Below are 17,601 nucleotides of genomic sequence, written 5' to 3'. Positions count from 1 at the left end.
TTTGTTAGGCAATGTCTCCATTCTTTTTGATTCCCTGTCAAGCGGGTGGTAGGGAATGTACTGGGTTCAAGCAGCAGGTCGATACCTGGATCACAAGACTCTCCAGGGAGGGATGTTGCAATAATAAGTCCGGATCTCCGAGAACAGCATCATGCCGTCACACAACCGGTCTAATCACTGAGGGCAACATTGTTGTTTTGATCAGGTGCCCATCAAATCATCAATTAAAGCCTTGTTAAAGGGTAGCATATACTCCTAAGTGGATTGTTTATGGATAAAAAGCTCTATATATTTATCAGAAACAAGGGAACCCAAAAAGGTAATTGAGGACCGTGGGTAATCGTTAAGTACAAACAGTGATCCTCAAATAGTTGGGATAGTGATTAGATAAATATAGTTCTGAATCGATACTATATTCTGAAAGTCCAGCCGGACAACCGATTTAATTATTCCAATTTTTAAATTTTCATACATATAACAAAATACATGTGGGACACAGTCCTGTGTCCAAATAGAACAATGACATTAACAAAACAAACAAGGCATTTCAGGCAAGACAGAATTTGAAGCTTTTTAGATTATCCAGTGTTATAAGCTTTTTACAAAACAGCTAGTGCACTTTTTCAACACAATGGAATAACGTGCATGCTATTTTAGAGGGGGTCGACGACGTTTCGATCCTTTTAGAGGAGTACCAGGATCATCATCAGGACTTTGATGTGTACATGCCTGATTGTGAACGAAATTGCCTGCGGGGAAACAAAAAGGGGTGGATGTAGAAAAGGAAAATAAAGGAAAAATAAAGAGATTTCAGGCGGTCCGCTCGTGGTCTGTTGAACATGGTGAATTCGCAAAAGGGATGCAAGTGTGGTTCCAGGAGTGCATGCGGATGTGTAGGCATGCGTGGGGTACAGGAGTCAAGAACGGACGCGAATAAAGCGTTTATGTGGTAAGTGAACGGATGGCCTGTCGAGGTGGTAATAAGAAGAAGTCAAAGCGGTTGATGTGAGAACATATATCCGGGGTGCATGCGAATGAAAAGGCATGCATAAGGTATAATAATTAGATCCACTAAGTAACGGGCGCGAGTAAGCTATATGTGGGGGTAGCTAGGAAGGATAACCGGTAGTGGTGGTAAAATGACTAATAAGAGCGGAAAAGGAACATGCGTATAAAGTAACCGTCGGTTGGACGTATGCTAAGTGCGAGATGAGGAACTCATGCGACTAAGCAGGGTGGGGGGGCAGGAGTTTAAAATGCGTATAAAGTAAACGTAGGTTGGACGGACGCGAAGTGCGTGATGAGGAACTCATGCGTCTAAGCAGGGTGGGGGGGGCAGGAGTTTAACAATGTGAAATGGCCGCAGGTGAACCGTTTGAGGAAGTGAATCTCACCTGTTCTCGTAAGAGAGCAAAAAGCCGTTCAGTGACGGGGGCAACTGTGGTGAGAGCTCATCGGTGAGAGCTAGAGGGCAATGGCGCGGTAGGGCCGGAGCCACGGGAACCAATATTCGCCGGTTTAGGGCAGACAGGATTGCTAAAAACGGAAAATGGTGCGTTTAAAAGGAGTGGTGATTGTGGCGAACATCCAGGCAGTGGTCGAATAATAGTTACCTGGGTGAGAGAGTTATTCCAAAATTAAGCGAGGTCCAAGCGATGCTATGGAGGCGACATGACGATGCACTGCGGAGAAAACCAAGGTATGAGCGCGGTGCTGGTGCCTAACACGAGACAGGGAGAAAAAGGAATCAAGTGCTTACCGGGATCCTGCCAGGACCTGCGGCTTACAGTGAACCGAGTGACGGGGTGAGGAGCGTGGAGTGTCAATAAATACTGAAGAGGTGTGCTTGGGGTACTAGAGCGGGTGAGAGCGGTGCCATCTTGGGGGAGAAAGTTAAACAGGGAAGATAGACTGGGGAAGTTCCTTAGGATGCAAAGGAAGTGAAAACAGACCAAGCAAATCAAATGTTATATTTTACAAAAAAACAATTGCGACAGTTCAAAATTATTATTGCAATATGAGGGTATTAAATTGAGAATTTGACCAAGGAATTGCGGAAACCTGAAGTAGGAGAGAGTATGATGTCAATGCAACTGTAATATGTAAAATGCGAAGGATTTACAACTCATTACATTAAGGTCCAAAATGTGCCGTAATCGTGTTAAACCACATAGTTAGCCAAGGGAGGAAGACCTCTAAGAGTTACAAGGGGAGAAAAGAAAGGCAGCCTGATATAAGGATGGAAAACAAACTATATATGACAATTTGCTGCCGAACCAAGGCGTAATTGACCTGAGCATGAGAGTACATGGTGTCAGAAAACAGTGCGGAATTGCAAAAAGCAAGAAGGTTCATGGTGTCAAAGGAGGTTAGTCCAATCCTCGCTGCGATTCAGGCCCTGCCTGATGCGGTCAGTGAGGATGATCATTCTGAGTTCTTCTTTATTCAAGATTTTCGCAATGTCTCCTCCTCTTGGCGGCTGTTTGATGCATTTAAGCACTGACCATTTAATATCAACATCTTTGTGCCCCATTTCAATGAAATGTTCAACAAGGGGGGCATTTGGAGTTTTGCAGCGCACTCTGCTTCTGTGTTGGCCAATCCGCAATTTCACCTTCTGTGTTGTCTGCCCAATGTAGATCTTGTTGCATGGGCAAGAGATGAGATAAATAACATTGCTCGTATTACAGTTCGAGAAGGAATTTAGAGTGATGGGCACATTGTTAAATACAAAGTCTTTACCTTCCATGGTAGTGCTACAAACATTGCAGTTGCCGCATTTGGCATGTCCAATAAGAGAGTCTAACCCCCAAACTGCATCAAGAGAGACCATCGGACGGGGGGGAAGGTAAAGCGGCTCTTACCAGATGGTCCTTTAGGTTCCGGTTCTTACGGAGCGCAAAAATAGGTCGCTCTATTGAGAGATTACCTGCATTGACCACAGGCCAGTGTTGCAAAATGGATTTTCGAATTTGGTTGGACGCTGGGGAAAAGGTGGTGACACAGACTAGGCGGTTGGCATTGGTTTTGACTTTGGGTGACAGTAGGATTTCTCTTGGACAATACCAAGCTCGTTTTTGTGCATTTCTTACCAATCTTTTGGGGTAGCCACGGGCTCTCAGTTTGTTGGTGAGAATGAGAGCTTCAGAAAAATAGTCATCCTTTGAAAAACAGTTACATCTAATGAGGAGAAATTGGGAATATGGTAAAGAGTCTGAGTTCTCGGGGGTGGTGGCTTTCGTACCTAAGTAGTGTGTTTCTCTCTGTGGTTTTTCTGTACAGTTTGGTTAATAGTTCACCATCAGAATGATATATGGTTAGGTCAAGAAATGGGATTTGTGACCTGTCATGTGTGTTGGTGAAGTTGAGACCAGAACAATTATTATTGAGCCAATGATTGAATTGGGAAAGTGTGTCCTCGTTTTGATGCCATATCAGGAAAATGTCATCTATGTAGCGACGCCATATAATGATGCCTGGAAGGAATGGGTTAGTGGCATCAAGGATGGTAGTCATTTCTAGATGATCCATGTAGAGGATCGCTAGGTTTGGCGCAAAAACTGCGCCCATCGACGTACCTTTTACTTGCTGGTAGTAATCATTCTCGAAGGTAAAAAAGTTACGGGTCAGGCATAGTTCAAGCAGCTGGATAATGAAAAGTGTGGGGACAGGGTGGGGGCGTGGTCTCGAGTCCAAGATCCCTTGGATCACGAGAAGTGCTGGGATTTGCGGAATATTAGTGTAGAGTGATTCTACATCCATGGTACAGAGGATATCAAGGGTGGGATCAAAGGGGTGATGCTCGATGAGATTTATCATCGCCATACTATCTCTGATATAGCACTGAGTATGTGGTACGAAGTCTTTGATAAAGTGGTCAATATATTGACCTAAGGGCTCTAGAATGGACCCGCAACCAGAAACTATGGGTCGTCCGGGAGGATTGGTCTGATTTTTGTGGACCTTTGGTAAGGTGTAAATGACTGGTGTGCGTGGGGATTTCACATTGAGGAATAGGAATTCTTTATGGCTTAGAAAGCCCTCCAATTTTGCTTCTGTAGTGATCTGTAAGATAAGTGTCTGTAGCTCTTTGGTTGGGTTTGTGGGAAGTCTACAATAATGATCTGTATTCGATAATTGGCGTTGGATTTCTCCTTTGTACGCTACTCTTTCTTGAAGTACAATGCCTCCGCCCTTGTCGGCTGATTTAATGACTAGGGAATCATTTATTTTCAGGGAAGTGATGGCTTTCTTTTCCGGAAGAGAGATATTGTAGGGAATGGTTGCAGGTCCATTCTAGAGCCCTTAGGTCAATATATTGACCACTTTATCAAAGACTTCGTACCATATACTCAGTGCTATATCAGAGATAGTATGGCGATGATAAATCTCATCGAGCATCACCCCTTTGATCCCACCCTTGATATCCTCTGTACCATGGATGTAGAATCACTCTACACTAATATTCCGCAAATCCCAGCACTTCTCGTGATCCAAGGGATCTTGGACTCGAGACCACGCCCCCACCCTATCCCCACACTTTATTATCCAGCTGCTTGAACTATGCCTGACCCGTAACTTTTTTACCTTCGAGAATGATTACTACCAGCAAGTAAAAGGTACGTCGATGGGCGCAGTTTTTGCGCCAAACCTAGCGATCCTCTACATGGATCATCTAGAAATGACTACCATCCTTGTTGCCACTAACCCATTCCTTCCAGGCATCATTATATGGCGTCGCTACATAGATTACATTTTCCTGATATGGCATCAAAACGAGGACACACTTTCCCAATTCAATCACTGGCTCAATAATAATTGTTCTGGTCTCAACTTCACCAACACACATGACAGATCACAAATCCCATTTCTTGACCTAACCATATATCATTCTGATGGTGAACTATTAACCAAACTGTACAGAAAAACCACAGAGAGAAACACACTACTTAGGTACGAAAGCCACCACCCCCGAGAACTCAGAGACTCTTTACCATATTCCCAATTTCTCCTCATTAGATGTAACTGTTTTTCAAAGGATGACTATTTTTCTGAAGCTCTCATTCTCACCAACAAACTGAGAGCCCGTGGCTACCCCAAAAGATTGGTAAGAAATGCACAAAAACGAGCTTGGTATTGTCCAAGAGAAACCTACTGTCACCCAAAGTCAAAACCAATGCCAACCGCCTAGTCTGTGTCACCACCTTTTCCCCAGCGTCCAACCAAATTCGAAAACCAATTTTGCAACACTGGCCTGTGGTCAATGCAGGTAATCTCTCAATAGAGCGACCTATTTTTGCGTTCCGTAAGAACCGGAACCTAAAGGACCATCTGGTAAGAGCCGCTTACCCTTCCCCCCGTACGATGGTCACTCTTGATGCACTTTGGAGGTTAGACCCTCTTATTGGACATGCCAAATGCGGCAACTGCAATGTTTGTAGCACTACCATGGAAGGTAAAGACTTTGTATTTAACAATGTGCCCATCACTCTAAATTCCTTCTCGAACTGTAATACGAGCAATGTTATTTATCTCATCTCTTGCCCATGCAACAAGATCTACATTGGGCAGACAACACAGAAGGTGAAATTGCGGATTGGCCAACACAGAAGCAGAGTGCGCTGCAAAACTCCAAATGCCCCCCTTGTTGAACATTTCATTGAAATGGGGCACAAAGATGTTGATATTAAATGGACAGTGCTTAAATGCATCAAACAGCCGCCAAGAGGAGGAGACATTGCGAAAATCTTGAATAAAGAAGAACTCAGAATGATCATCCTCACTGACAGCATCAGGCAGGGCCTTAATCGCAGCGAGGATTGGACTAACCTCCTCTGACACCATGAACCTTCTTGCTTATTGCAATTCCGCACTGTTTTCTGACACCATGTACTCTCATGCTCAGGTCAATTCCGCCTTGGTTCGGCAGCAAATTGTCATATATCGTTTGTTTTCCATCCTTATATCAGGCTGCCTTTCTTTTCTCCCCTTGTAACTCTTAGAGGTCTTCCTCCCTTGGCTAACTATGTGGTTTAACACGATTACGGCACATTTTGGACCTTAATGTAATGAGTTGTAAATCCTTCGCATTTTACATATTACAGTTCCATTGACATCATACTCTCTCCTACTTCAGGTTTCCGCAATTCCTTGGTCAAATTCTCAATTTAATACCCTCATATTGCAATAATGATTTTGAACTGTCGCAATTGTTTTTTTGTAAAATATAACATTTGATTTGCTTGGTCTGTTTTCACTTCCTTTGCATCCTAAGGAACTTCCCCAGTCTATCTTCCCTGTTTATCTTTCTCCCCCAAGATGGCGCCGCTCTCACCCGTTCTAGTCCCCCAAGCACACCTCTTCAGTATTTATTGACACTCCACGCTCCTCACCCCGTCACTCGGTTCACTGTAAGCCGCAGGACCTGGCAGGATCCCGGTAAGCACTTAATTCCTTTTTCTCCCTGTCTCGTGTTAGGCACCAGCACCGCGCTCATACCTTGGTTTTCTCCGTAGTGCATAGTCACGTCGCCTCCATTATCCATAGCATCGCTTGGACCTCGCTTAATTTTGGAATAACTCTCTCACCCAGGTAACTATTATTCCACCACTGCCTGGATGTTCGCCACAATCACCACTCCTTTTAAACGCACCATTTTCCGTTTTTGAGCAATCCTGTCTGCCCTAAACCGGCGAATATTGGTTCCCGTGGCTCCGGCCCTACCGTGCCATTGCCCTCCAGCTCTCACCGATGAGCTCTCACCACAGTTGCCCCCGTCACTGAACGGCTTTTTGCTCTCTTACGAGAACAGGTGAGATTCACTTCCTCAAACGGTTCACCTGCGGCCATTTCACATTGTTAAACTCCTGCCCCCCCCACCCTGTTTAGACGCACGAGTTCCTCATCACGCACTTCGCGTCCGTCCAACCTACGTTTACTTTATACGCATTTTAAACTCCTGCCCCCCCCCACCCTGCTTAGTCGCATGAGTTCCTCATCTCGCACTTAGCATACGTCCAACCGACGGTTACTTTATACGCATGTTCCTTTTCCGCTCTTATTAGTCATTTTACCACCACTACCGGTTATCCTTCCTAGCTACCCCCACATATAGCTTACTCGCGCCCGTTACTTAGTGGATCTAATTATTATACCTTATGCATGCCTTTTCATCCGCATGCACCCCGGATACATGTTCTCACATCAACCGCTTTGACTTCTTATTACCACCTCGACAGGCCATCCGTTCACTTACCACATAAACGCTTTATTCGCGTCTGTTCTTGACTCCTGTACCCCACGCATGCCTACACATCCGCATGCACTCCTGGAACCACACTTGCATCCCTTTTGCGAATTCACCATGTTCAACAGACCACGAGCAGACCGCCTGAAATCTCTTTATTTTTCCTTTATTTTCCTTTTCTACATCCACCCCTTTTTGTTTCCCCGCAGGCAATTTCGTTCACAATCAGGCATGTACACATCAAAGTCCTGATGATGATCCTGGTACTCCTCTAAAAGGATCGAAACGTCGTCGACCCCCTCTAAAATAGCATGCACGTTATTCCATTGTGTTGAAAAAGTGCACTAGCTGTTTTGTAAAAAGCTTATAACACTGGATAATCTAAAAAGCTTCAAATTCTGTCTTGCCTGAAATGCCTTGTTTGTTTTGTTAATGTCATTGTTCTATTTGGACACAGGACTGTGTCCCACATCTATTTTGTTATATGTATGAAAATTTAAAAATTGGAATAATTAAATCGGTTGTCCGGCTGGACTTCCAGAATATAATATCGATTCAGAACTAGATTTATCTAATCACTATCCCAACTATTTGAGGATCACTGTTGTTTGTACTTATGGATAAAAAGCTCTGTCAGGAGATTAGTTTTGCCTTCTTGTATAGGCAGAACGAAGTTGAGCTCTCAGCTGCAATTCAGATCACAGTCTTGAAGGAGGCGGACTCTTTAGTAGCCAAAGCAGGCCTTGGTGAGCAGAGGTTAATGCATGGGGAAGTGTCCACACCACTGGTATCCTAGAGATCATCAAAAATATAAATGCACTGATTATCATCAAAATTGATAACTCATAATGTGGGTCATAGTCCGGGTCAGATTGGATATATCATCTAGGTTTGGGCAGTGGATTGTGGATCTCTGCATGAGACAATACAACCAGCTCCCCTTCTGGCATTGGTGATGTAGGGATTGGCATCGATACGCGTGTCGGCGTTTTCGGTTGTGGCACCAAATACAGCGTCCTGCAGGAAGTCGAATGTGGGACCACTGTAGGTGTTGGGTCCGGATTCCGAGGAGCCAGAGTCAGACTGGGTCAGCATTAAGGCAAGGTTGAGGGGGCACAATCAACATCGAGGAGAGACTGATGGTAGACAGACTAAAGGCAACCTCATATCCATGGGGCCCGAAGGCACCCAGAGGGCTCGTGTGGCACCAAAAATATGCTCCATGGCCAGCCTTCAGCTGCTGGAGCTATTGTGGTGTCACATTCCTTTCGGGGTGGGACAGAAGGACAAGTGCCACAATCCGTTCAGCTGAGGGGCTGGAGGGGGTGGGTGGTTGGAGAAGACTCCACCGCCTAAGAGTCCCTGGGAAGTTTCAAGGCTCCGGAAGTGGCAGTATGAAGGAGACCCATGCTTCGATTTATTTATGCTTCTTTTTTGGACTTGTTTGAATTACCTGAGCTGTATGAATTCTATTATGACCAGTCACAAGAGCGACCTCTGGACTAAGAACATGTCCACGCCCTTGACTTCAAACAGGACCATAGTGCCTTTGACTTGATTTGTGAGTGTCTTTTTGGTCGTCGGATTTTAGCAATGCCACGTTGGACTTACAGTTGTGAATAGCCTTCATGTTCATCTTTAGACAGCATTGACACAATGCAGAGTCGCGCTTGGATCAGAGGCACCATAAACAGATCTCCTGGGTGTCAGTCACAGACATCTGTAGGTTACAGTCACGACAATTTTTAAACCTTGTAGTTTTAGGGAGTGACATTATCTGGACACTTTCTCCTTCAGGAGTGACAGAATTCGAGTAACTTAGAATCCAAGCGGGGGGCCATAGAAAGAAAGCAACTGACATGAGCACCTGGAAAAGGCGCATATATAGTGGCCCAGACTTCACAATCCTGCCCATTCTGTGGGAAGGACTCATTTAGTCCGTTATCAAGATCATAATTTGAAGTCTGCAGACAGCCTTATTCTGATTACAATGTATCTCTGTCCATTGATGCAGACGGAGATAAGACAAACTGAAGTCAGCGCATGGAGCAGATATGGTGGCCCTGACATCATGACCAAGATGGACCCAATGTAGAGCAGCAGGACTACACCAGGCGTCTGAGGGAATTGCTATCTAAGTTTCTGGATCCATTCTAGCACCTGGCGAAATTCACAAGGTGAGGAATCTGCAATTAGAAGTCTATCAGAATTACAACAATAGCACTAGTAAGCCTGTTTTATTCTCCAGATTGGGTCTGCCTTCCTTCAGTTTTTGGAAGTAGGAAAAAAGGCAGAAAACGGTATTGAGGAAAATTACTTCTGTATCACTATAAGCACTACATATATCTGTATATAGTGAATGAGTATTCTGGGATGAAGAGTAGTAGCCACACAAATGTTACATATTTTTACTTTGGAATCACTGTTCGTAATGCAAGTTCACATTGACGTTCACTGTATCACTCTTACAGCACTAGGCTTAACATCACTGGCTACGTTGTCTTTGCCTCAGAAGCAGACGACTCTTCTTTGAATTTATTTTAGTTAAGAAAATTGTTAAACCAAAAAAAGTTCAATGTAATGTTGGAAGGGTTGGCTACTCTAATATCGACCAAAGTGGCATATAAAGCTTCTGCCCTAAAGGTAAAGAGTAGATGGATCCTGGCCTGCCAAATAGATTTATACAGCTACAAGATGGAAATTGCATATATAATAATTATTGATACACATATATTCAGACACTAAATGCAGCTGATTATGCAATCCAGCTGAAGCGGTTAAAAAAAGATTTAGAAAGGATAAGTGCAAAATATGGAACCCAGTTAGTAGTACTACTAAGGGACTTAAACTATAAATTAAACCCAAAATTTGGTGATCTATTTTACAAAGGCATGTTAGCCACATACCTGATGCAACTAGCAAGTCTAAACAGTTTGTTCAGCACGTGATGTAGCATTTGTGAAGTTTTTAGGGTTAATAGGGCTGCTTTGTGTAAATGGCCGAGTAACCACGAATTGTCAAGCAAATCAAACCTTTCGGTATGGGAATTAGGGGTGCCTAATACACTATATGTTCTTCAATGCAAGGTATTTTCCTTCTGTGGAGGGGTTCAGGGTGTTAGAGGGAAGCTATCACTGGCCATTGCATTCAGAGATAAATCTGGCAATCAGTATTAAAGGGAAAAAGATATTCCGATCCAAGTAGAATATGCCAGATGTCTTACCACCAGAATTTCAGATGAACATTTTAGGGTTCTTAAAGACTTTATACACTAGCAATAGTTGTTTAAAAGGAACAAGGTACTGATGATTTTTTTCTTTTAACATGGCATGATGTTTTACTGGTGCTGGTTATTAACTGTTTACGGGTGAAATTTCAGAACAAAGAATGGAAGGAAGAAAGAGGGTATATTTAACATAGGAAGAGAAATGGCTGGTGTGACAGGCAATGTGGTAAATTAAAAAAATTAGGGACATGGGAGAGGTCTCTTAAAAAAAAAATAAGTATGATTAGGAGATATGTAATAACCTGCGCATGGTAAAATTAATACAAGGACAGGTTTAGAATGAGGGAAAATGTGTATATTAGTAGAGATTGGCAAAACAGGATTGTGGTAATTGAAACAAATTATATTAGGAAATTCTGGCAGTTGGTATGCAAAGGAATTGGAAGAGGGTCGGGGAAAATTAGATTTACAGTGCCCGATGATGTTTGAGTTCATTATCTGGAAGAGGTATATGGAAATCAAAAAGATCAGGTGCCCCTGGAGGTAAAGGTTGCAGTGGGTAAAGAGATCTTGTCGCATTATTCAGTTAAGAGGATGAAATAAACAATTCAAACCCCAAATCTTACAAAGGAGGCTGGCCCAGATAATCTCCCTACAGTTATAGTAAAAAAGAAATGTAGACTGCTGGGCAAATTTCTATCATGCAATATATAAAAAAGTCTTGGTATCCCCGATAGTTGGAAGAGAGCAATTATAAGACACATTTATAAAAAATAAAAAAAAAGATGATGCTATGGCTCCCAGAAACGATTGTTTTTATAAGCCTACTGAGCATGGGGGAGAAATTATTTTCAAAAATGCTAGTGTTTTTGTTTTAAGAATAGGTGGAAGGAAACAATCTAATCCCTATAGAACAGGGAGAGTTTAAGAAAGGCCACTCAAAATTAGACTACTGCTTCAATTTGTGGGCAATGGTAAGGAAATCGATAGACCTAAAGGGGAAAATGATTTATCGCTTTGTTGATTTTCATGTCGCCTTTGACTTGGTGAACCGCAATTTACTGTGGGAAATCCTGAGTAGTCTTGGAATTCCTAAGGATTTACTCTCGATTCGACAGGAGCTAGATAGCCAGAACTAGGCTTGGATGACAATAGATACGGAAGGTACGTTAACAAGGAAGATACAAATTAAGAACGGCCTGCGCCAGGGTTGTGTTTAGGCCCTACTATTACTTTCCTTAGTCTTAGCAGACCCGCCAAAAACATTAAAAGAAGCAAAGGCCTTATGCCATATGATTAATGGTATGCATGTTTCGTGTCTTTTATATGTAGATGACTCAGTGATAAGAGACTGGACTGAAGTAGGCTTACAAAGGAAACTGAAGGCCTTCCAGGAATATTGCCTTAGGAAGACGCTTGTAGTAAACATGGGAAGACAAAGATTTTGGCGATGGGGTATGGAAATACAAAGTACAGTTAGTCCCTGGGAGTGAACAGCTGTTGAGATGGTGAGACGCCCAAGAAAACACTAGAATGGCTATTGTAGTCCTTTGTGTCTTTATTTCACCAACAAAATAAAGAAATAAACTTTCTTTTAGGATTAGGCTATGTTGTCAGTAGAAGGAAGTCCACAACAGGAGTTAAATCGTCTTCTTTCTTTGCAGGGTCTCCCGAGTTCCTGTCCGATAATACCCTGGTGCAACCACGTCCCTCCAGAGGCGTGGCGGGGTCGGATGGGCTCCAAGCGTACAGGAGGCTACTCTCTTCTTTTAGGATCTCGAGCCGCTGTCTCCCACGTCACCATTGCTCCGGTCCCTCTCCTGGGTAGCTCCGCTTCCTCCTCACTGGATGGGTCGGCAGCTTCGTCCCTCTTCACCTCTCCCACTGCGACTCTTAATCTTCCGTCTTTTCTTCTTCGCGCATCCCAGTGGTCGTCGTTAGCGCATCCTCTTCCAGTTTTACGGCCTCACGTAGGGCTCCTTGACTCCTCCCTTCCACCCGACTTCCGGGGCGAACGAGGAGGATCAGGTCAGTCCCTGTCTCTGGAGTGCAGGGGATATCAGGTAGGTGACACTAGTCTATATGTTTCTAAGTCTATGTCTTAGGTGTATTTTCGAACAGCCCTGAAGAAGTCCCTATGTTAAGGGACGAAACACGTTGGTTGTGTCCATGTTTGTCCTTTTTGTGGAAATGAGAAATGAAAGAATACTGAGAATACACATGACTTATGATGTTTTTTGATATGTTTATTTGATATGCATTAATAGTTCGAATACTGACCTGTTCTGGGTAATGAACTCAATGTGATTGAACTGATCTTTGTGAATTAGTATGTACCCGAGTGCCCCTTCCTATATTTTCCAAAGTTACCACTTTTTTGGGCGTTTTATATGGTTGGCCCCGGGAGAAAGCATTCCATTTCTAGGTACTATATAGTGTGCGGTAATAGCATACATATTGCTGGGTGTGAACTGGGGTGGCGAAGTGAGCTAAAGAACGATGATGGATTCAACCCAGATCTGTGACCGGGGGTGACTATTCGAAAAGTTTCAGCACTCCGTCCATCATGTCCTTGTGTTGGCTTTGTTCGCCCTAAGTTGGCAGGGTATGCCCAGACGTGGGTCCCTTGCTCACTTTGCCACTGGATTCAAGCTAGCCTGGCTGATGAGGAGTGTTACCTCGAAACCAGTCCCAGGTTGCTTGGCAGCTCAGTCTGGACTGTTCCCATGAGGAATAGGGTCAAGACTGATTTGCATATGGCTGGGTATGAACTGGCGTAGTGAAGTGAGCTAAAGAATGATGATGGATTCAACCCAGATCTGTGACTGGAGGAAGAGTAATAATGGCAAAGGATGTTCCTATAGTTCCTCAAAAATAGAGTGATATCAACGCGAAAGCTAAGGTGGGTAAAATGCACCGTGTAGTCCTTGTGGAGAATCCTTATGTCGGATTTAAATGCCCTCAGACACCCTTGCAGGTGTCATGCTTCATCATTTGGGCTGCTCCTCGTCGGGCCGGCGGTGCAATGCCCGACGGGCTCCCTAAAAAGGGGCACTTTAGCGGAGATCTTCAATCCGACTGCCGTGTAGATGAAGTGCGGGTGTGGGGCCAAGTTAATGTAGATATGGAACAGTGAGATTAAAATAGGGTAAGGAGTGCCTAGTGAGAGTAAATTTTATTCAGATGGCCTCCTACCTTAATTTAAAAACGTGTATACATGGCACTTATACGAGTGTAATGTCTCCTGTTAGAGTGGCATGTAGTTTACAATGGTCGGTCAACATGTTTCTTGCTAGGAGTAATTATACTCGCGATTCTTCAGGACCTATATGGAAATTAACTATCTACATTCAACAACTTATTTGGGTTGGGGTTATATGTCAATCTACGCATTTACGTACAGACTCAATACCTGTTGGTGTCAGGAGCTACCCTAGTCAGTCACTATCCTGGTATCAACAGTACTCGGTGGGCTGAACACGAGTATGACTTCCTCAGAATTGTAGGAATGTCTCCTCCTCGAGTACCGTAATGCGACCTACCCTCTCCACCGAGTCTGCAGGAAGAGTGTCTGAAAGGTTTCAGTGCTCCGTCCATCACCTTATGTTTGCTTTGCTGTAATAGTATACCATAAACATGTTTCTTGTCTGAGTGTCACCTGGTTGCTGATGACTCTGCTGTTATGAGGTGTGAACTGCTCCCAGAACAGGTACAAAGGGCTTTGAATGCAAATGTGTGTTTTGTCTTAGGGAAGCGGTATGGCGCCGCGGCTAGGGAGACTGGCTCTGGAATCTGGGGATCACGGTTCGATCCCCGGCGGCAGATTAGCCCAGCACCATGTGACTGGGCAATAGCTTGCTTAATCTTCCCGACAGCCCCCAGCGCCTAGAGACCCTTACGGGTGATTGTTTGCGCTTTACAAATGTGGGTTATTATCCGGCAGGCTGACCCTCTGGGCTTTGTCCAGGAACCTTTCCCCACACAGGCCAGTCAAGCAGGCTCTAATCATAGTTGACCTCTTTTTAATTATAAAGTGTCAAACCCTGCTTGAATGCCACAACCTGCTTGACAGGTCTGCTGGGGTTTTTCATATAACACTTGGAGTGCACTCTGAAGAGCAAAGAGAGGGTGTCAAAACAAGTCTTGAATTTCCAATATAGTAGCTGAAAACTCAGCTTTGTTCTAACAGACTTCTGTTTCTGAGTTTTTTGTGGCTACACGGACCGTCTCAAACTAGATTTTAATGTTAGATGGGAGGGCACTAGGATTACGATATCACACACTACACAGACCCCCTGCCCTCAGAGCCTAAGTTTAGTGTGGCCAAAAACTTCGGCCATCTTGAAAATGCCTATTGTTTAGGGCACAACCAGGGATTATTCCCACTCACTACATTATACCAGGCATAAATCTGGCACCTCCAGGCACCCACTTCAGAGCACTCCTGGCCTCTGGAGTATCGGAAGATGATTTAACATGCGGTCTGAGACCAAAGACCCTAGAAGACTGGGCCTGTACTCACAACAACATATCCAAGACAGAAGTCCCTACACCGAGGACAAAAAAGTGGACTCGAATGATCATAAAACCGACATCCTCCTCAAAGTACAGGGATACAACAAGCTACCAAAGGCCTTTCCTGCAACTGCCCAGCTGATCAGTGGCAACTGAACCTGGACAGGACTCTACCAGACACCCTGTGAGTTTCTACCTACCGTGACATCCTTTTAGGAGGTGGCGGTGCTTCAAAAGTGTACTCTATGGTGAACCGAGATTTAAAGGATTAAAGTCAGAAGGTAATATCTTTTAACAGGACAATTCTTTTTAGTGTATCCGACCCATGCTCCGATGCGATCAACATTAAATTGCATCTAGGTCATGGCCTACCACGAACATTTACTATCATTAGCACTGTGTGCTTCTTGGCACTTTTCCTACTTAAAATAAAAATAAAATCTCCATTTCCCCTTATAGGAGTTGTTTTGTAATTTATGTATCATTTGGTTTTTTAAATTGTACTCTATTTTTCTAATTCGAGTTGGCATTTTCATTCTTTTGCAAAATTACTTTATTACTGTTTTAATACCGCATAATACTTTACAATTACCTCTAAAATAAGTCGGTCTGTTCTGTGCCATAGCTACCAGGGGGTTAAGCTCAGGTTAATTTAATGACTGAGGGTTAACATACATTGACAATGACTGTTTAATAACTTGGGTGGGTATCTAATTTCCCCTCAACTAATAACCCAATTTCTTACAGAGGGCATACCCAAATAGAAAAGAGTAGCATCTGAAAAGTAAGGACACAAGTATTGAGGACACACATATTAAGGCCATCATCCAGGCAAGGGACAAATACAACAAAGGGAAGCAAAGCCCTCACAAGCATGAATAAATGAATAATGAATAAAAAGCAAGCAAATGAGTGATGGTAAGCAATGGGCAGAAGCAATATGCTAACAATAGGACTTTTCGCTGTTTGGTAAAAAACAGTAAAGGGCATCAATTGCTACAAAGGTTTGTTTGGGAAGCACACTGGTTTACTGTGTCTATAATCAGTCAAGTTTATATAAGATCCTCGTGCTTGGCTGGAAGACCTTGAATAGTCTGGCCCCAAATAGCTTTCATAACTGAATTACATGAGATACTCTTCAGAGCGCAGGTGGAAGTTTGTTTCAAAGTTCAGAAGCAGTGACTGTGAAGGTCCAAGCGCTTGTTTAGTCAAGCTTCTGTTCCCTTAAGACCCTATAAACTCTGCTCGAAGTAATATTAAACCATCAGCTTTGCAGAGTGCCTGTCTATCTTTTGGATTTCTAGTCAAACTATTATTAGATGCAAGTGAGAGCTCAGACATAGGTAAATGAGATTCATCATGAATTCTTAATGTCAATAGGTGGCTAGAACAGAATATAACTGGTAGGATCAGACTTCCATTAATTGGCCAATAGAACAAATTCCCTTTTAAAATTTTCAGCAACGTGATGAATGAAATTTGAATTCTACAAATTAAACAGGATTTAAATTGCTTACATTATAAAAGACGTAATGTGTCTAACACTACTATTCTGTTGCTCACCTTCGGAAGTGCTTTCTTCTGGACATTCCCCCATGAACTGCAGGGCTGGTTGCACTCCTGGGAAGCAGTGTTATTCCACATTTCTCCTTCCTCTTCTTCCCACTGACTGGAATTGATGCTCACGTCGTCCCCACCACTGCCCCAGCCTTCTTGCATAGATTTTGAAGCTGTGACAAAGAAAAAAAATATTTCTATATCATTTCTATGCTGTTAATCGATTCAATTCTGGGCATCACATACATATTAAGATTTATAAGTATGTATTTTTTTGCTTCCTTATGGGCTTTTTGCTTGCTTGCTAATATTAGGTGTAACACAACAGTGAGATTGACGATTGTCATTTGAGCATGGTAATAGAGCCTTACTACAGAAAATAAGGAACTGTACAAATGATGACATTCCAGACACCTGCACAAACGGAATTGGAATTATCGTGGGTCTCGATACCTATTGAGACCTTCGAATAGAAAGTGAACTCTCCATTAGAGTTGTGCAGTAACTCACAATATCTAGTACACCGAGCGTTGCATTCTATACATAACTGCACCTTTGAAGAGAAAAATAGTCTACCATCAAATTATCTGTGTACCCATATTTTAAACAGTGCATGCAGACTTAACCCCAAGGATCGGATAAGTAATTAAGGAAAATAAAAAGTAGTGCATGCCAAATATATTGAGTGAAACATTTCACTCTCTCTCGTCAAGGAGGGTGTTTCCCACTTGAAAAACAGCCTCGTGATCTGGTTTCACACTTCGGAGGTCTGTTGGCCCAAACCATCCCAGGGAATACCAGATCAACCACAACATTGAGATAGCAACCAAATATGCAAAATGTAACTGCGAACAATAGAATCTGGGTATGAACACGAGAGAAGGGACAGCCAAACCAACCAAGGCTGTGCTCCACTGTATATTGACCCTAGTTCGGAGTCCCACAGGGAAACAAAAGCAGCATAGTAAAGAAAATGCTTCAGAAGGAAAGCAGTATCCAGTCTGGTCGCAGCTGGTTAGTAGGTGCTATTTTGAGCACTACAGACATTCAATGCGGC

General features: G+C 43.3%; 1 protein-coding gene across 9 annotated transcripts in view; it reads right to left on the bottom strand.

The window, feature by feature from the left end:
* The window catches only part of TNRC6C (trinucleotide repeat containing adaptor 6C), an 854,353-nt gene that overhangs the window by 448,949 nt on the left and 387,803 nt on the right, over positions 1 to 17,601 (bottom strand). For all 9 annotated transcript variants that reach the window (XM_085616884.1, XM_085616886.1, XM_085616885.1 and 6 more), the window contains one exon: positions 16,551 to 16,717. In XM_085616884.1, coding sequence (XP_085473010.1) covers positions 16,551 to 16,717 — 167 coding nt within the window. The remainder of the gene's footprint in view (positions 1 to 16,550; positions 16,718 to 17,601) is intronic.

Source organism: Triturus cristatus, chromosome 7 (genome assembly GCF_964204655.1).
Source record: "Triturus cristatus chromosome 7, aTriCri1.1, whole genome shotgun sequence".
NCBI classification, from domain to species: domain Eukaryota; kingdom Metazoa; phylum Chordata; class Amphibia; order Caudata; family Salamandridae; genus Triturus; species Triturus cristatus.
This window is presented reverse-complemented; position numbering and strand designations above follow the sequence as displayed.